A 21,329-nucleotide genomic window follows, 5' to 3' on the forward strand; every position below is an offset into this window, starting at 1 on the left:
TGTACTAATGACACTGGCAGGGAAGGGGTTAGCATCAGGAGTGATCAAAGGGTTAGTGGTGTACCTAGAGGGTGCTAGATAACTATGTGGGGAGGTTGCTCTGACTGGGGGGGGGGGGGGGGGGAACGCAGAGATCTGTGTTCCTGCTTACCAGGAACACAGGATCTCTATCTTCTCCCCTATCAGAAAGATGATCTGCCTTGTTTACATAGGCAGATCGCCATTCTGCCTCTCTCAGGAATGATCGCGGATGGCCGGCGAACATCGGGTTCCCCAGACCCGCTGACTGGCTCTCTCTGTCCAATCAGTGCGCGATAGCGTCTCCGGCATCGCACGACCCCTAGTGACTTTTGCACGAATTGATGTACAGGTACATGAATTAGCGCAATAGAGCCGAATTGCCGCAGTAAATATACGTTAGGCGGTCGGCAAGTGTTTATTGACCATTGGTGACTGTCTCTAAGCTAAACTCCCCAATATGACATTCAGTGTCCTAAGGACTTTATACAACAGATTTTCATTCAAATCAACACGACTTTGAAAAATAATTTTTATTTCACATTGTGTTTATTTGTGTGTGTGGGGCATAGTAGAAAATGAACCATTGCCATGCATATTCCTGATTTCCATTCCTCTGATGAACCAACATGGAGTACTTGCTTGGCAGAGAAACGAGGAGGAAGAAGGGGAAAGCAGAGCTGCACAGATTGGCATGGAGCAGATAATGAAATGTATCGCATTGTACAAGGAAAAGCCCCGTGGTCGTATCTGGGGAGCTCTCCTCATATATAAACACAAAAGTATGACATCTTTAATCTACTCTTAGCCTGGAGGATCACAGCCAGCATAAACAGATCACAAGGGAGACCCCGAGGTAATGTTTCGCCTTGCATTCAACAAAGCACAACAAGATGTTTGTCGGCACAGGGATAAAATATTGAAGAGGAATAAATAAAAAACAAAAAAAAGCAACGTCAGTAATCCGAAGCTGCTGTCAGGGATAATGGTTTCCTCCGTCCCCGCATGGGTGGAAATGAATATGGAACAGCAAGACAGACCTAAGCTGTCAGGTACACAGTTATATAATACAAATAAAACCCGTATGTGTTTTTCTCAATAAATATGCACTAATGTTACGTCAAGTGGTGCCCCAATGCATGGGATTTGGAGTATGTAGCTCACATCAAAAGGTCCAAACAGTTCATTGTAGTCAGCTACAAAGAGATATCGCACTGACAGCTCGTGGGAGAAGATTTTGCATGGAAGCAGGGCTTTGCTTTACAACTTTGTTTGCTTTGAAACGACTGTGGCCTGCCAGTCGCGCCCCTGGCAATGACTGTGGCCTGCCAGTCCCGCCCCTGGCAATGACCTGCCGAGTCCCTTACAAGGACAGTCCCCCCTGCCTGTTGCGTCCCCGACAAGGACAGTCCCCCCCTGCCTGTCGCATCCCCGACAAGGACAGCCCCGCCGCCTGTCGCATCCCCGACAAGGACAGCCCCCCCGCCTGTCGCATCCCCGACAAGGACAATCCCCCCCCCTCCTGTCGCGTCCCCGACAAGGACAATCCCCCCCCCCCCCTGCCTGTCGCGTCCCCGACAAGGACAATCCCACCCCCCCCGCCTGTCGCGTTCCCGACAAGGACAATCCCCCCGCCTGTCGCGTCCCTGACAAGGACAATCCCCCCCCCACCTGTCGCGTCCCCGACCAGGACAGCCCCCCCACCTGTCACGTCCCTGACAAGGACAATTCCCTGCCTGTTATGATGATCTACTCTAATGCAAATCAGACTTTGCTCTGACTTTCTAATCTGCATGCTTGTTGCAGGACAGTGACACAAAGTACTGAAGCCAGAGGCAGCCAAGCGTATAGCATTTTCTGAAGCAAGGCAGCAATGCAAGCTTATATATTTTGTATTGGGTAGAGCTGGAAAAAATTAAAACCTCAAGTGTTTTTTTTTTATTGGTGTCTGTGTCCCCATTAGGAGATTCGTATAGAGTGGAACTATGGTGAGGGCTGCTGTTAGAAAGTGTGAATCATAAGGGTCTAAATAACCCCTGATGACTCACTTTTGAGACAGAGAAAAATTGAGGACACAGAATCCCAATCCTTTCTCTGCAGACTGCGCTACACTGCAGAATAAATGAATACAGAAGGGATCAGTACCAATCACTAACTGTGTTTATTTAGTAAAGGAAGGGGCCGTCACATGTTTACTGGTCCCCCAATCTCCATCCTAAAAACCGATCCCTGTTTGTGCCAGCGGGAGGCAGAGGAGTAGAAGCTGGGAGCGCTACAGGGTGGGGGACATGGTAATCAGAGCTGCGGGAAAGGAGACCCATTCCTGAAACGGATTCCCCTGTAGATTCCACTGCAGCAGCTGACAGCCAGCAGGAGGGAGAGGAGGAGAAGCCTGCTGCACCACAGGGGGAGGAGGGGCAACTGATCAGCAGGATTTGGACCTGCCTGCACCAGAAATCTGCCTGGGCCCTGTACATTAGAGCTGGTGCTACCTCTTTATTGGTGGCCCTGCCCATGGTTATGATGTCATCACCAGGAAAACAAAATTATTTCAAATACAGCTTGCTAGGAGCTCAGCCCCTATTGGTTTAGGCATGCCCCCAGAACTACAGCTCTTAAAGAACAGTGCATGGGCAGGCTCTTAGGACCAATGAAATGTCTTTGTTCCAGCAGGAAGAACTAACAAAACTGGTTGGGATTGCAGTGCAGAAGGTTCTGCATTGTCAGCCCAAACAGGAAGCTAGGAGCTTACTGGATTTCTGGCAGATTAACAGCTATGTATCTGTACTTTTTAATGGGATAAAACCTGAGAATATGTTTTTTGTTTTTTAATTTTTCCCAATATACACTTTGAAACTGAACTCCAGCCTAACCTTCCAACCTGCACAGTTGTACACAGGTTCCTCTTCTGTACTGAAATGGCTTACTCTGTTTGACTGCAGCTTCTATGAGAAGCTCACAGTGTGCGGTGAATCAATCGTTTCATTTTTTTGGCTAGAGGACATCCAGCATCATCTAGCTCAGGGGTCTGCAAGCTGTGGGCCGGGGGCCACATGGCCCTTTCCTTGCCTTTATCTGGCCCTTGGAGCACTACTTCTCCAACTGACAATGACAGGGCACTGACAGCATCAATGGGGCACTATTTCTCCCACTAATACCAATGATGGGGCTCAACTCCTCCCACTGACACCAATGAAAGGGCACTAGTCCTCCGACTGACACCAATGAAGGGGCACAATTCCCCCCACTGATACCGATGATAGGGCACTATTCCTCCCACTGATGAGGCACTATCCTACCCACTGATACAAATGATGGGGCACTATTCCTCCCACTGATAATGATGGGGGCACTATTCCTCCCACTGATAATGATGGGGGCACTATTCCTCCCACTGACACCAATGATGGGGCACTATTCCTCCCACTGACACCAATGATGGGGCACTATTCCTCCCACTGACACCAATGATGGGGCACTATTCCTCCCACTGACACCAATGATGGGGCACTATTCCTCCCACTGACACCAATGATGGGGCACTATTCCTCCCACTGACACCAATGATGGGGCACTATTCCTCCCACTGACACCAATGATGGGGCACTATTCCTCCCACTGACACCAATGATGGGGCACTATTCCTCCCACTGACACCAATGATGGGGCACTATTCCTCCCACTGACACCAATGATGGGGCACTATTCCTCCCACTGATACCAATGATGGGGCACTATTCCTCCCACTGACACCAATGATGGGGCACTATTCCTCCCACTGACACCAATGATGGGGCACTATTCATCCCACTGACACCAATGATGGGGCACTATTCCTCCCACTGATGAGGCACTATCCCACCCACTGATACCAATAATGGGGCACTATTCCCCCTACTGATACCAATGATGGGGCACTATTCCCCCTACTGATACCAATGATGGGGCACTATTCCCCCTACTGATACCAATGATGGGGCACTATTCCACCCACTGATACCAATGATGGGGCACTATCCCACCCACTGATACCAATGATGGGGCACTATTCCTCCCACTGATACCAATGACAGGGCTCTATTCCTCCCACTGAAACCAATGACAGGGCTCTTTTCCTTGCTTCCACTGACCACAGTCTAATTCTCCCAAGACCTGAAGGACAGTAAACTAGCCCTTTCCCTCCCAGCCATACTGTTCCTGGCCCACCCCTTTCATTCACTGGGCATCAGTTCTTTAAGCCCTAGAGAGTCAGCATGACATGAGCAGGCATGACTACAGCTTTCCATTTTCAGGGGGCTATGTACAGCACCCTACCAGCCACGACCTGCATAGCATAGAGAAGCACAGAGATCCCATGATGACATCACTGGGTCTAAAGTAAGGTTTGTAATGAAAACAGGAATGTTTTATTTATTCATTTCATTAGCACACAGATGAGAGGGGCGATAGAAAGTATAAGGAGATCGCTCATTTCTTTTCTCTGTGACCTATCACAACACAGACCGCAATAAAAACCTCACAAAGGTTCTAACCCTTTCCCACTGTACAAATATATTTTGTATATATCGCTAAGGGATCTCCTCTTGTATCCTGTCCTGGTGAGCAGCTTTCACCAGTGCAAAGACAAATTGCCCCAATGGGAATGCAAATGGCAATGAACAGAGGTTCACTTACCATACCCCACTTTCCTTTTGCCTCGTCACTCCATGCGATTGCCGAGACCCTAACATGATTATACAATACACATATGGAACCAGATAAAATCAGCAGTCCTGCAGTAATCTGGGTGACCCAAAATGACAACGGCTCCAAGACGAAAGAGGCTCACAGATAATGCCGATGGGTTATCGGACATTCTCTGGTCAGTGCTTTCCGGCCTCGACCCAGGAAAGGTAAAACCCTGTTAAAAAAAAAACAAGGTCAAATATGGCTATAATGGTAAAGATGGACAAACCAAACCCTCAGATGATGCGTCAATCTGTCCATAGATCAAAACTTAATATGACCATGGTAAAACAAAAGTCCCTTTATATGCATATCATTAAGATATATTATATCTTGACATCCTTTTAATATGTATAACCTTAAAAAAACAAAAAAAAGGCAAAAAAAAATAAAAATTAAACAATCTATTGGAACATTCAGACTGGTGAAAAGAATCCTGGGAAGGTTTCCGGCCTGGCACAGCTTTGAGCCCCACGTCTCTGAAGCATTTCTGGAAAAGGCTAGCCATCCACATCAATCTTGTGAGCTGAAATAGAAGAAAGGACACATTGACTGGATTGGTGCATGGTAACGGTGGGACTTGTAGTCGTCTTACACTAGGTTCACAACCTACGCAATTTTTAGTTTTCAATAGTTTTTTATAAAGTTTTTACAAAACAGTGAAACAGAAGAAAGGGGTAACATACAGGAAAGCACCACACAGCAGTGTGTGCAAGGCATACAAAACATTGTCTCATCGGTATCAAATAGTGCAACAGTGTAATACACAAGGTCCTGTAACTGTATTGCATCAAAAGGAGGCACGTTCTGGGTCCATAAGACCAACTAAACCGATTAGCGGATGGGCGAGCAGAGGCCCCGCCCCCAACCCCAGACACCCCAACTGGGCACCTATGCAATTTTTAGTGCGTTTTGCAGTTTGCAGAAACGCACGACAGTCCGTTTAGCATGGTTTCCTATGATACAGGTTCAAACAGCTATGCATAATTCAGCCCGGTGCGTTTTTTGGAAAGGGTGGGGGATTTATTTATTTATTTTTTTTTCAAGAGATTGCATTTTGCGCATAATAGACTTCAATGGACCCACGCCGAAAACACAAGTGTTGGGCTTTTAATGCGTCGTGTTTTTTTCTTTTCTTCATAACAAAATGTGAATAGCTGGTTGTTAAGGAGTGGGCAAGGAAGCCGGCTGCTGCGTCCTTAACAACTGATGAGTCATCAGCTGTCAGCAGGGGTTCCCCACTGACAGCTGAATGTAAAAATAATTGCTGGCAATAAAAAAAAAAAAAAAAAACCTGAAAAGGCATGCAACGTCGTCGGCTAGGGGCATGCTAGGTTGATGACATCACAAGGGGGCGGATCCTGAGTGGGTGACCCCTCCTCTTAGTTTTTCAAGAACTGTCCAACAGCCAGAGTGGACGTTTTTTTTTTTTTTCTTTTTGGTTGGTGGTAGCAGCGGGTGTTGGGACTGACGATGGATCTACCCAGGGGACATTGATTTTTATATAAAGGACTTGTCAAAAACTGCTTACTGTCAATTTTTACACTACACCTTTTTTTGGTGAATGAGTAGGGGGTATGTACGTACTCCCTACTTGAAATAGGAGGTGCCGGAATCTGGGGGTCCCCTTATTAAAGGTGGCTTCCAGATTCTGATAGGCCACACGGTAAAGTGCTTGGCGGGGGGGGGGGTTCCCCCGCTACGTTGAGGGCATGTGCTCTAGTATTGTTCAGGAGGGGGCGGCTTGCTCGTTCCCTTCCTTTCCTGACCTGCCGGGCTGCATGCTCGAATAAGGGCCTGGTGTGGATTTTTGGGGGAGAGCCCATGCCCTTTTTTTTATTAAATTTTGCGGTAGGGTTCTCCTCAAAATTCATACCAGACCCGAAGAGCCTGGTATAGGTTGGGCAAAGGGACCCCAAACCATTTTTTTTTTTATTGCCAGCAATTCTATTTTTTTTTTACATTCAGCTGTTGGCGGGGAACCCCGAAAAGTCCATACTGTAGGGCAGTAGTCCTCAACCCTGGTCCTCAGGGCCCACTAACAGGCCAGGTTTGAAAGATAACTGAAATACATCCCAGGCGATATAATTTGCTGCTCAGTGATTGCAGTACTCTAGTCTGCATCTCCCCAAGGTAATACTTAAAATCTGGCCTGTTAGTGGGCACTGAGGATCGGAGTTGAGGACCATTGCTGTAGGGTACAATGAGCACAAAAACACAATCACTCCCATAGAATCTCAATGCACAGCGGACTGTCAGTGCAAATTAGTAAACATCCTTTGTCCGGGGCATTCCTCCTCAGATAGGAGAATCACATAAATAACGGCACAAGAGCACAGAGGAGGGCGAAAAATGTCTAGAAGATTACCAAAGATTTAAAAATGCAGCAAAATGAATACTCACAAAAAGGTAGAGGATGTAGGAGTGTTGTATAACACCAAACCCAATCCAGTGCAGGAATCGCGTAGCCTGACGCGTAATACCACTGCGCTGGCAAAGCTGACAGGTTTTGGGGGATGCATCCCCTTCTTTAGAGCTCAAAACCTCTAAAGAAGGGGTGCGTCTCTCGAAACACATCAGCTCACCAGTGCAGTGCACCACTTTTCTAAGCTGAGAAAGAGACTCAGATCTTACTCCTAATTAACAAAAGGGCACAAGCCTGTGTCCTATGCGGTTTTTGCACCAAACATAGAACAGAGAGCAGTTCACCTGGAGCTGCATACCTCTGATCACTGTGCCTGCCAAGCCAACCCCCCTCCTTGCTCAGTTGAGAGCAGGGAGGAGATAAGCGGTGTAATCACTGAATGGGCAGAGAGGCATGTGAGCGGTCTGCTGACAACCCCCATCCTATAACCTAGGTCTGATCAGGTGGGGCACTGCAGCACTTTACTATATTGATCCCCATGCCAAATGGGCGTGGAAACTGCACACGTTTTTATTTCACTCTGAACCATGTTCTTTATTGGGATTACTGTAGATATTACAGGGATTTTTTTCAGCGGGAATGTGGGGGGGGAACGCAGTTCCGGCACCTCAAGAGGTGCTTGTGTCTGCTAGAGGGTCTATTGATGGTGGCTGCTGGGGAATCTATTGCTGCTGGAAGGGATCTATTTTTGTGACGGAAAGGAGTCTATTGTTGCTGGGGAGTTCTTCTGTTGCTCATGGGGGATCTTTTGTTGCTTGGGTGAGTCCTATGTTGCTGGGGGCAGTCATTGCTTGAAGGGTTGTACTGTTGATGGAGGGGTCTTTGTTGCTGGCTGCTGGAGGGTCTATTGAAGCTGGCTACTGAGGAATCTATTGTTACATAGTTACATAGTTCGTGAGGTTGAAAAAAGACATCAGTCCATCCAGTTCAACCTATGATGTGTGTGTGTGTTTGCTGCTAACCGTACATTGTATACCCCTGTATGTTGTACATTGTATACCCCTGTATGTTGTACATTGTATACCCCTGTATGTTGTACATTGCATACCCCTGTATGTTGTACATTGTATACCCCTGTATGTTGTACATTGTATACCCCTGTATGTTGTACATTGTATACCCCTGTATGTTGTACATTGCATACCCCCTGTATGTTGTGGTCTGTAAGGTGCCCATCTAATAGTTTTTTGAAACTATCAATGCTCCCTGCTGATACCACTGCTTGTGGAAGAGAATTCCACATCCTTACTGCTCTCACAGTGAAGAACCCCCTGCGTATTTTAAGGTTAAACCGCCTTTCCTCTAGTTTTAGTAAGTGGCCACGTGTCTTATTCTATTCCCTTTCTCTGAATAGTTTGTTCCCTATGCTAGGGTCCTCACCAGTACAGTATTTGTACATTGATATCATATCCCCCCTCAATCGTCTCTTCTCCAGAGAGAATAAGTTCAGTGCTTGTAGTCTTTCCTCATTGTTGGTGGAGGGGATCTAATTTTGCAGGGGGGGGGGGGGGGGGTCTATTGTTGGAGGGGATGAATCTATTGTTGCTGTGGGTGGGTGCAGGGGGTCAATCGTTCCTGGGAGGGATATACTGTTGAGGGAGGGGTCTGATGTTGCTGGCTGCTGGAGTATCTAGTGATGCTGGCTGTTAGGAGTCCATTGTCGCTGCGGTGGATAGATTGTCACTGGGGGTGTCTATTGTTCCTAGATCTATTTTACTGCCTTTATTTTTATCATTAACAAATTCCTTACAAAATACTTAGCACCACAAAATGATACTTGGTTCTGTATTCTCTAAAAAGGGGTGGTGCTGGGAAGTGGATAAGGGGTGAAACCAAGGAACGGTGCGTGGAGGTGGAGTCAAGGGGTGACTCAGAAGGGAGGAGTTCCTGCACCTTTTCTCTGAGAATAAAAGTCCTGGATATATATATATATATATATATATATATATATATATATATATACACTCACACACACACAGTACTTCTACTTCTATACATAAGTGTCTACAAACATCTAGGAAGTGGCCCTCGGGGCTTGCTGGGAAATGTTATATTTAGAAATAACTCACATTGCTTTGGTATCCTAAGTGCCTCATTGTCTGCAGACATGACTTGATGCAGCGCTCCTCTGAATTGGTAGAGGATCTTCAAGCTTTTATCTTCCCCAACACACGGGTCATAGAAACCGGGCAGTCCAGCCTAAGAGTGACATGCATATGGTCATTCAGATCAAATCATATGCAAAAACAGATACATACCATACCTAAATAAAATTGCAAACTGGTAAAACATTGTTCAGAAATAAATGACACGAGGCAGGTGGTTAGTAACCATTACTATTAGAAATCTGGGGGTTCCGTCAAAGACATCACCCGGGCTTTGCATTAATAATAAAAATAAAACACAGCCCACTCCCAGCAGGATATATTGACCTTTCCCTTGCTCCCTTACTGCTCTGGGAGCCAGAGGACCTACTTGGCATAGAGAAACATGTAACTTATCCATATAACCGCATAGCAGGAGTTAGGCCCAACAAGGTGCATACCACCTTGTGAACTTATCTCTTTTTATTTAAATCTGACAGTTTTTGGAGCTACAGGAGGATAGCTGTAGCTACACTTCATGGATTTGAGAGGAGAGAGAGCTGTCTTCTGACACACACAGCAGCTCTGCCCACCCCTTCCCTCCCCTCTGCCATACATTTACAGAAGCCCTTGTATTTTGCGAGTTCACACAATGCAGCGTGCTCTGTGATTGGGTAGGAGGGGGAGAGGGGCAGGCACAGAAGCAGCATGCAACTCTGCAGCTGAAGGAGCTGGGACCAGAAGGTCCAACATCAGAGCTCCGGAACTGTACCTATAGTTATCCTCCCGGAGATCCATAAAAACGTCAAGATGTAAATTAAAAAGACATGTCCGGAAGTCAGCATGCACCTCGTTAGACCTAATTCATAGTATGCCCGCACATTCCTGGCATTCAGCTTTAAAATGTAGTTAAAACCCAAACTTTTTGTATAGTTTTGTATTTCGGGGGAAAACTTTACTTCCTCTTCCATGGACACGAGGTGCATGCCGACTCCATGACATGGTTCTTTAATTTACATCTGACAGGTTTATGGATCTCCAAGAGGATGGCTATAAGTAAAGTACCAGAGCTCCAATGCTGGGCCTTCTGGTCTCTTCTCCCTCAGCTTCAGAGTTGCATTGTAAACTCAAAAAATACAAAGGCTTCTGTAAATGGGCAGCAGAGGGGAGGGGCAGGCAGAGCTCCTGTGTGTGAGAAGACAGCTCCCTCCTCTCAAAGCCCCAGAATGTAGTGATAGCTATCCTCCTGGAGCGCCAACAACTGTCAAATGTAATTAAGAGATAAGCTCACAAGGTGGTATGCACCTTGTTGAACTTAACTCAAAGTATGTCTGCACAAGTTACAAAGTGTCTGAATTCCTGGGTTCCAGAAAAATTACGGTGACACCCGATTGTCAAACACAATGAAAAACTGACACCTTCAGTAACTCCAGAGGCACAAAAACAGTATCAGCGAGCTCTGTAATTGGGCAGGTGGAAGGAAGGAGCAGGCACAGCACGAGCATGCAACCAACTCTGCAGCTGAATGAGCTGAGACCAGAAGGTCCAGCATCGGCGTTCTGGAACTGTACATATAGCTATCCTCCTGGAGACCCATAAAACTGCCAGATGATGTAAATTAAAGGGACAGGCCCTGAAGTCAGCATGCACCTCACTGGACTTTACTCATAGTATCGACAACAGACATAAAATAGTTAGGCGCTAGTACATGGAAATCTGTGCATGAAACTAAATATTTATGCAAGAGATAAGTCCATATAAATGTCCTTGTAAAAGGTGAAGATGTAAGTCCACTGTGCAGGGCTGCCTTTCAGAGGGGGAAGGGGGGAGTAGAAGCTGCTTCCCCAAATCATGTAAAGAAAAAAAGCAAACAAAAGGTGCCTCTAAATGCAGACTAAGTTGGAAATGTATTACAATAAATATACGACTCACATGAAAGTTCATGAAGAGAAGCATAAGGGGTGATTGATGCCCAATGTAGACGTTTGGAGGAGTAGGGGCAGTGATACCCGTGCTGGTGCCGTGTCTTGTCTCCTTAGGTCCCGCTAAATCCGGCCAGAAACGATGAAAAGAAACAATGAGCTTGAAAAAAGAGCGCGCACTGTTTCTTTGCATCTACTGCGCATGCTCTGAAACGCGTTGCGGACCTGTGACATCAGAGGAGCGACACTGCCTTCCATCGTGCGTCTCAGCCCCTCGCTCCCAGCTGGGGGTTTCACCTTACTCCATTTCCGGACGGATTCAGCAGGACCTAAGAAGGAGACGCAATACGGCACCCAGCATGGGCATCGCTTCCCCTACTCCTCCAAACGTCTACATTGGGCATCAATCACCCCTTATGCGTCTCTTCATGAACTTTCATGTGAGTCGTATACTTATTGTAATAAATTTCAAACGTACAGTCTACACTCAGAGGCGCCTTTTGTTTGCTTTTTCTTAACTCCTAGTATGGCTGCACATTTTACAAAGTGGCTGAACTTCTGGAGTTCAGCTTTAAAATGTAGTTAAAGCCCAAACTTTTTGTACAGTTTTGTATTTTTTTGGGGGGGGGGGGGGGATTTCCCTTCACTTCCTCTTCCCTGGACATGAGGTGCATGCCAACTCCAGGACAGGACTCTTTCATTTACATCTGACAGTTAACAGTTTATAGTAACCCCAGGTGTACAAAAACAGTATCAACGGGCTATGTGATTGGGCAGAAAGAAAGAAGGGGCAGCTGAATGAGCTGAGACCAGAAGGTCCAGCATCGGCGCTCAGGAACTGTACCTATAGCTATCCTCCCGCAGCTCCAAAAACTGTCAGATGCAATTAAAAGAAATACGTTTACAAGGTGGCATGCACCTTGTTGGGCTTAACTCCTAGTATGCCCCCACATTTTAGAAAGTGGTTGAATTCCTGGGATTCAGCTAGAAGGGTTCTAGAAAAATTATGGTCATACCTGATTGTCAACAGGTGTCAAACCGGTGGCCCTCCAGCTGTTGCGGAACTACAAGTCCCATGAGGCATTGCAAGCTGACAGTTACAAGCATGACACCCAAAGCCAGAGGCATGATGGGGAAAAAAAAAACCCCAGAGAAGACAGGCGCCTCTAAGTACTGTAAACATTTATTTGGCAAAGTTAATTAAAAAAACTTACATAGGGGTAAGTAAAGGCAGATGTATGGATCGTCCGGTGATCGGCATAGGGGCCACTGCTATAGGTCGGCTGTGCTCGCTGATCTCCAGTTCCTGCCTAGCAGGAAGTGTTGCAACGTGGGAGGCGGCGTCCGAGGCTGGGAGCGCAAGGTGAGCCGCAACGCAGCCGTCTGACGGCGCCTGTTTTCTATCTGTTTTTTTGCATGTCTGGAGATTGCTTCCGCTCCCCACTAGGCTGGCCCTGAATACAAAGACTGCCTTCTTATACACTACAAGGACAATAAGGGTAGTCTACATCAGTGGTCCTCCACTCAGGTCCTCGGGGCCCACTAACAGGCCAGATTTTAAGTATTACCTTGGGGAGATGCAGACTAGAATACTGCAATCACTGAGCAGCAAATGAGATCACCTGTGATATAATTTAGTTATCTTGCAAACCTGGCCTGTTAGTGGGCTCCGAGGACCACTACTCTACATGACCAACCTATGGACAATATTAGTTCCCTATGCCTGTTGCTTGCGCCACCTTGTATAGCTTTCATTAGAGGCATGATGGGACTTGTAGTTCCCGCAACAGCTGGAGAGCCGCAAGTTTGACACCCCTGGGCCGCCAATGGAAAAAAAGTCAGCACTTTCAGTAACCCCAGCTGTACAAAAACAGTATCATGCTCCATGATTGGGCAGGTGAAGTGCCAGGGGCAGCAGCATGCGGCTGAAGGAGCTGAGCTCAGAAGGCCCTGCATTGGTGTTCTGGAACTGTACCTATAGCTAACCTCCCCGAGATCCATAAAACTTGTCAGATATAAATTAAAGGGACATGTGGACAAATAAAGTATCACTTAGGGTTTAACAGACTAGTGCTGCTTTTTGAGATGCGAGAACAAAGATGAGAACAAAGATACCGCAGTGCGTGAACCCAGAATAATGACACAAACACGTTTCACAATGGCAAGGACGTGCTCATACACTCTTCGTAATCTAAGGATCAGACACTGGGTCTTCAATACCCCCCCGGGTGGTAGAATGGAGGTCTGGGTCCGCTCACCTTTGAAGCTTCTGTGAGGATTAACTTTGAGTCTTTCACCAAACACTGCAAAGGGACGGTCACATCGATCACCTTCACTCTCTCGTTCCTCCGGCTATTATCCGTAACAAATTTACCGTACCATGCATTTAATATGATCAGTCCTGGAACACACACAATGGAATAACTTTTAATAATGCTGCGATTGCTCTGCAGGAAAGCTTTTTTTTTTTCCCCCCTTTAAAGTGGACCGGTCATCTAAACCCTAGACAACTTACAATGGGGAGGTAGTACGGAAAACTAAAACCGAGAATATATACAAAATGGCTACACTGTGGCTGACTGGTGACATGTTTGGCTCACTGCCATTAAGGATCTACAGTCATATACATTTACCTATAAAATATAGAAAGGGGCAAAACATCCCATGCTATTTAATGGCAAAAAAAGGAAACTTGGAACATGTTCCAGGAAGCAAAATTATTTTACAAAGCAGAACAAAACAAGACCGGAAACAAATATTGGTAATATGAAAAACCCGCGCTAAGTTAATATATAAAAAAATCAATGCGCAGCCGCTGTTCACCCAATGAGGGAAATTTACTAAAAAAAGGTTAATAATCACAGCTTTTGCTCAAACTTAAAAAATCATAAATAATTTGAACAATTAAATAATAAGTGCTAAAAATGCTATAAAAAATGTGCTAAATGCAATGATGCAGTGGAGGGGGGACGTCCCCTTCCGCTCCTTGTAATGACAGCCAAGCGGCTTCTCAGCCGCATCAGTTGTCATTACAAGACAGCCGACCATTGGCTATGTACGCCGGTACTGGGGTGATGCCTCTAGCTGCAGGCATCACTCCGGTACAAGCACTTTCCGAAATATCGGCAATATCGGTAACCTCAGGGGCCGATATATCGGGAAAAGTGCATATCGGCCCCCAATATATCAGCATTGCCGATAATCGGTTGATCCCTAATGTAAAACATATATACCAAAAATAAAAACACTGTTAGCTGTTGTAACGGTTTATAAAGTGTGAGCTTGTGTTAGGCTTTAATTTGTTAGTGTATACCAATCTGCTAGTTCATCTAACACTGCCTAATCCCCCCTAATCCCCCCAAACACTGCCTTATCCCCCCAAACACTGCCTTATCCCCCCAAACACTGCCTTATCCCCCCAAACACTGCCTTATCCCCCCAAACACTGCCTTATCCCCCCAAACACTGCCTTATCCCCCCAAACACTGCCCTATCCCCCCAAACACTGCCCTATCCCCCAAACACTGCCCTATCCCCCAAACACTGCCCTATCCCCCAAACACTGCCCTATTCCCCAAACACTGCCCTATCCCCCAAACACTGCCCTATCCCCCAAACACTGCCTTATCCCCCAAGACAGACAATGCTGCTGTCCAAAGGTGCCCCATTTGCTCCTTCATCCAGAGTGGTGGCACTCTAATACAGAAGGCATGTTATTGGCCAGATCACCAGGTGAATACAGAGGAGGGAAAAAGCCTTAACGTGATTCTAAAGCCTCAAAGTTTTGCACTCTAGGCTTTAAAGGAGTTGTAAAGTCAAGAAGGTTTTTATTTTAATGCGTTTTATGCATTAGGATAAAAAAACTTCTGTGAGCAGCAGCCCCCCTCATACTTACCTGAGATACCTCTCACAGTCCAGCAATGTCTATGAGTGTCTCAGCTATCTGAGATTCTCCCTCCTAATTGGCTGAGACAGCAGTGGTGCCATTGACTATCGCTCCTGTCAAAGTCACCTAGCCAATCGGGAGAGAGAGAGGGGTCGGGTCGGTACTCTGTGTCCTAATGGATACAAGTAGCCGTGACTCGGCTCGGGGTGCCCCCCATAGCAAGCTGCTTGCTGTGGGGGCACTGAACAGGAGGGAGGGGCCAGGATCACAGAAGAGGGACCTGAGAAGAGGAGGATCCGGGCTGCTCTGTGCAAAACCAACTGCACAGAGGTGGGAAGTATAACAGGTTTGTTATTTTTATAGGAAAAAAAAACGACTTTACAATCGCTTGAAGGTGAAAAACCTGTGCTGCAGCTGCCCCCCAGAGCCCCCATTTTTTTTTACCTGAGCCTGATCTGATCCAGCAATGTGTACAAGCGCAGCGGCTGCAGCCGCTGTTACTCTTGTCATTGGACAGATGGATAGCAGCAGGAGGCCATTGGCTCCCACTGCTGTCAATCAAATCCAGTGACACATGAGTGGGGGGCAGGGCTGAGTCTCGCTGTCTGTGTCAATGGACGCAGCAGCAGGACTCTAAAGCAGCTTTCCGTGAGGGCACCGGATGAAGAGGAGGGCTGGTGGGGAACCCCAAAAGAAGAGGTTCTGGGGCTGCTCTGTGCAAAACGATTACACAGAGCACAGAGGTAAGTATAGACATGCAATTGCTTCCAAGTAACAAGAAAAGCTGGCACATGAATGCTTCCCTTACTTGATGAGTAAGGCTACGGCCGAAAGGCGTTAGCATTTTACCATGTTGTACACTGCTGTCATGCCATGTCAATATATCCCATCAAAAGGAAGCATTCATGTGCCGGTTTTTCTTGTTACTGGAAGCAATTGCATGCATCTGGACGCTGTAGCGTGAGCACCAACACTCCGTTCCACATTAATTTCACTATGCGGTAGAGCTAGGGTGAGTTTGCATCTATTCTATTAAGTATAGACAGGTTTGTAATTTTGAGAGAGATAAAAAAAAATAATCGAAGGCTTACGACCACTTTAACCTCCTCCTGCCGACGTGGCCCATATATGCGGCGCCTCAGTAGTTGTGCTATAACGCCTATACGGCCTTATGTAAACAGTTTTCTACGCTTATGGAGCTTATCAGCATAGTCGCCGCCGGGGACCAGAAAGCTCCCGATTCATACTTGCGACTGCCAATCACAGCGGTCACATGACCCACATATGCCTGCCTCCCGCCATTTAGAAGCTCTAAAAAGGCCTGGAGGTGGCAGGGAAGAAACAGATGCAGCAACCACATCAAATATATGGTAAGCTGCAATACATTGTTTTGGGTTTGTTACTGCTTTAAGGGTGGCCACATATGAGTGGATGTCTACCCAACAGACTAGCAGGGATGCTTTTGTCTGCTCAGAAAGTATCAGTGTTGACCAGGCTATTCGCTGACCTGGACAAAGATGGTACAAGTTCGGTCAGTTACTTCCTCTCCTTTTGTCAATGGCGACAGGTAAGATTTGGACCTTCCAGCACAAAGATTTTCCACAGCACTGCGGTCCTTGGTTTGAATCCCAGCCAGGATGCTACCAGCACAATGTGGCTGGCCCTGGGAGCAAAGGCTTATGTTTCCCTGGTGCCAGACATTCAGCAGGCCACTGACGGGTGCCCGAAAACTCAAACTCACCAAAATCTCCAACCACGTCACTTCTGGTGACTCTACAGGAACAATAATTAGAGATTGCAACCACTTGACTGTTTTCACAGAACACCGGCAAGGTATTCACTATGGTACACGATATGAGTGGACATTGTTAGTCAGCCTGTTATTAACCAACATGGCCGCCTCCAAGGCGATGACAACTTTTTTTCCTCCTTTCCCCGGTGTTCTGTCAAAACACAGAGAAAGAGATGTACAACGCGCAGGCAGATGGAACTTCACAGCCAGCCATGGGTGCAGGACCTCGGATCGCCACCGCAAACAGGATACAAGAGAAATAGCCGCACACCAAGCGATGGCTCACGATGAAAGGCTTTATTAAACAAGGATGCAAAGTACAGCAAAATGGATGGTAGACATGTTTCACACGACTCACAGCGTGCTTGATCAGCTAGTCGTGTGAAACATGTCTACCATCCATTTTGCTGTACTTTGCATCCTTGTTTAATAAAGCCTTTCATTGTGAGCCATCGCTTGATGTGCGACCATTTCTCTTGTATTCTGTCAAAACAGCCAGCTCGTCCTCTGTACCGTAGTGTATACGCCTCCCGTGTTCTGTGAAAACAGCCAGCTCGTCCTCTGTAGCGCAGTGTATACGCCTCCCGTGTTCTGTGAAAACAGCCAGCTCGTCCTCTGTAGCGTAGTGTATACGCCTCCCGTGTTCTGTGAAAACAGCCAGCTCGTCCTCTGTAGCGCAGTGTATACGCCGCCCGTGTTCTGTGAAAACAGCCAGCTCGTCCTCTGTAGCGTAGTGTATACGCCTCCCGTGTTCTGTGAAAACAGCAGCTCATCGAAATCTCCAATTATTGCTGCTGCAGAGGCACTGGAAGTGATGTTTTTGGGGATTTTGGAGAGTTGGAGTTTTCGGCAGAACACCGGCACTACGGGAACATGCATCCATTGCACTGCAACACACGATCACCCACTATGTTCCATTGTGGTGGGGTGTTAAAAAAAAGGTGGGCAAGCACAGTGGTTTAGTGGTTGGCACTTCTAGTGGTTTAAGTCCCTACCAGGATCCTATCTGTTTGAAGAAAGGAGGTGATCCTTTGAGGACTCACATTGATGGAGATTTCGACGACTTGACTGTTTTCACAGAACACCGGCAGTGTATTTACTATACACGAATCACGATATGAGTGGACATTGTTAGGCAGCCCGTTATTAACCAACATGGCCGCCTGCAAGGCGGCGACAAATTTTTTCCTCCTTACCCGGTGTTCTGTCAAAACAGCCACCTTATCCTGTACCGTAGTGTACACACTGCCCGTGTTCTGTAGAAACAGCAACTTGTTGAAATCTCTTCATATTTTGCGGCTGAGGATGCATCGGAAGTGACGGGTTTGGGGATTTTGGAGTTTTCAGCAAACACCGGCACTACGGGAACACGCATGCATTGCAACACATGATCACCCACTATCTTCCATTGTGGTGAGATGTTAAAAAAAGGTGGGCAAGCACAGTGGTTTAGTGGTTGGCACTTCTAGTGGTTTAAGTCCCAACCAGGACCCTATCTGCCTGGAGCATAGCCATGATCCTATGATGACTCACATTGGTGCTGGGTGTCAGCACTGGAAGAGCACATCCTGGCTCTACATACACACTTGAGGAAAGAGGATGAAATGTCGCATTCTAAAAGAAAAAGCCTAGGTGTAGAGAAGAATAGAAGTGGCTTTAGCCTGACTCCTCCCGAGCCACACCCTCCGATGCATTTCGTCACACCGGCATAGCCCCAAAGACTAGGGTGAAATGCATCAAGGGGCCTGCTTCGGGAGGAGTTGAGCTGAAGCTGCTTTTCTTCTCTGCACCTGGGCTTTTTCTTTTTGCAGTGCAGTGTTTCATCCTGTATCTGCCTGGAGTTTGCATGCTCTCCCTATGCTTGAGTGGGATTCCTCCAGGTTCTCCGGTTTCCTTCCACACTCCAAAGACATACTGGTAGGTTAATTGGCTCCTGTCTAAATTGGCCCTAGAGTGTGCGTGCGTGTACGTATGCATATGAGCTAGGAACCTGACGTTATAAACTCCATGAGCGCAGGGGAATTGATGTAAATGTTCGATATGTAAAGTGCTGCATACAATGTCAGGGCTACATAAACATAATAAACCCAAGTGCTGAACTCTTTCAACCAGGCCAAGGATAGCATTGGACTGTGTATGGTCATTTTTAGGAGGTGATAAAATATATATTGGATTTACCCATTCGAGACTCCTCAGCTTCAATTATCCTCCGTACAGACTCTTGCATTAAACGTACCTAATGAAACAAATAAAGTGAGAATTAGAAATAAATACTACATGGTCAGGAAAGGAATGGTAGAAATATGCTGTGGAGAGGTGGGGGTTAACAGCATGTGGAGGAGGATGATGTGACAGTGCCAGGACAATTAATGCAAAAAAAAAAAAAAGGACCTTCCATAAATGGTTGTCACAAAGTTGGAATTGTTAAATGGGCCAGAACAGAGGTCTCCAAACTACGGCTCTTGGGCAAGATGTGGCCCTTTGCTTGCCTTCATCTGACCTTTGGGGCACTGTTCCTCCCACTGATATGAGGCACTATTCCTTCCACTGACTTCACTCAGACAGTCAGAACAGAGCCAGAACTATACAGGAAGCATCGGCTCCGTTCTGATAGATCAGCTGAGAGACACAGACTCAGCTGCACGGGGGGCCGGACCAAATTACTTTGAGGGCCGCATACGGCCCCCAGGCCGTAGGTTCCCCACCCCTGCTCTAAACAACTTACCTGTAAAGGCTTTTAAAACGTTGCCTATGGGAGATTTTTTTTTTTAAGAGTACAGTAATTTGTCGCCATTCCACAAGCGTGTGCAATTTTAAAGTGTTTCCATAGGATAATCCAAACCGTGCCAAAGTGCTCATATACCAGCAATAAGAAAATGAGCACTTAGGAAAATCCAAACCGTGCCAAAGTGCTCATCTTCTTATTGCTGGTATATGAGCACTTTGGCACGGTTTGGATTTTCCTACGGACTGGGAAGCACTTAACACTTTATATATATTAGAATGTTTTTTTTTTTTTTTTTTTATTTGATCAGAGTTTTTTTTGAGCATTAGTGCATTTTTTGTTGCATATATATGTATTTTTGCACTTTCAACAATGTATTTGTAGTATATCAATTGTTGTAGCTTATATATGTCATTTTGGAATCATTGCAGTTTTAGCACTTTATATGTGTTTTTAGCACACTTCTATTCATTGTATTGTTTGTAACAAGTTCTGTTAGTACTTTATATGTGTTTTCACTTTTAAACAACCAATTCACCCAAGCCGCTCACTCCGATGGGGATGACAGGCGTGTCGCACTCCTCAGGTAGGGAACTCCTAACATAGGCACATGAAAGAAAAAAGAGGCGAAAACACCTAGTGCATTACCTGTGATGACAGGCTTTTTTTTTTTCATGTATTTTCACTTTTAGATTTACTATTTTTTAACCACTTTACGTCTGCTCACAGTAATATTACTGCGGCAGAGTGGCTCGTTATCGTCTGACGACGTAGTACTACGTCGTCAGACACTCCCCCTTCTGGGCGGCGCTTGCGCGCCGCCGGAGGCTCGCTCCCGCTGTTTTCATTCACAGCGGGAGTCGGGCCAGGGGAGGAGCAGCGGCGATCGCCGCTGCTCTTACCCGATCGTTGGGGATCGAGTCTGGAGATCCACCCGCTGTGTGTAAACACAGCGGGCGGATCTCCATAGTGACAGGGAGTGACAGATCGGACTGTTCAGCATAGCTGGACATCCGATCTGTCCATGACTCACTCAGTCCCCTCCCCCCCCTACACACGTCAGTAAGCACCAGGCATACATTAACCCCTCCCTCTCCAATAAAATTAACCCCTTCCCTGCCAGTGTCATTTTTACAGTAACAGTGCATATATATAGCACTGATTACTGCAGTAATGTCACTGGTACCCCCAAAAGTGTCAAAAATGTCAGTCAAGGGTCCGATCTGTCCGCCGCAATGTCGCAGTCCCGCAAAAAAAAAAAAATCGCAGATCGCCGCCATTACGTGTTAAAAAAAAAACACCAAAAATGACAGAAATCTTTCCCTTTGTTAGTAAACACAATAACTTTTGCGCAAACCAATCAAAATACGCTTATTGCGATTTTTTTTACCAAACATAGGTAGCATAAAACAAATTGGCCAAAATTTTTTAAAAAAAATTGGTTTTTACATATTTTTTGGGGGGAATTTCATATAAAAAAATGTTAAAAATATTGTTATTTTTTTCAAAATAAACGCTCTTTTTTTGTTTATAGCGCAAAAAGTAAAAATCGCACAGGTGATCAAATACCACCAAAAGAAAGCTCTGTTTGTGGGGAAAAAAAGGACGTAAATTTCGTTTGGGTACGGCGTCGCACGACCGCGCAATTGTCAGTTGAAGTCGCACAGCGCCGAATCGCAAAAAGTGGCCTGGACGGAAGACAGCAAAATCCTCCGGTGGTAAAGTGGTTAAAGCAAGCGCTGCGATTATTAA

At 46.3% G+C, this 21,329-nt stretch overlaps 1 protein-coding gene across 1 annotated transcript in view; it reads right to left on the reverse strand.

Annotated features, from left to right (window-relative positions):
- Nucleotides 1-5,172: 5,172 nt before the first annotated feature.
- Nucleotides 5,173-21,329, reverse strand: part of DNAJC11 (DnaJ heat shock protein family (Hsp40) member C11) — a 280,622-nt gene continuing 264,465 nt past the window's right edge. Inside the window, exons 13-16 of the mRNA XM_082273316.1 lie at nucleotides 19,031-19,088; nucleotides 13,433-13,575; nucleotides 9,238-9,367; nucleotides 5,173-5,269 (exon numbers count right to left, since the gene is read on the reverse strand). Coding sequence (XP_082129442.1) covers nucleotides 5,244-5,269; nucleotides 9,238-9,367; nucleotides 13,433-13,575; nucleotides 19,031-19,088 — 357 coding nt within the window. The 3' untranslated portion in view covers nucleotides 5,173-5,243. The remainder of the gene's footprint in view (nucleotides 5,270-9,237; nucleotides 9,368-13,432; nucleotides 13,576-19,030; nucleotides 19,089-21,329) is intronic.

Source organism: Pelophylax lessonae (genome assembly GCF_965119305.1).
Source record: "Pelophylax lessonae genome assembly, chromosome: 12".
Lineage (NCBI taxonomy): Eukaryota > Metazoa > Chordata > Amphibia > Anura > Ranidae > Pelophylax > Pelophylax lessonae.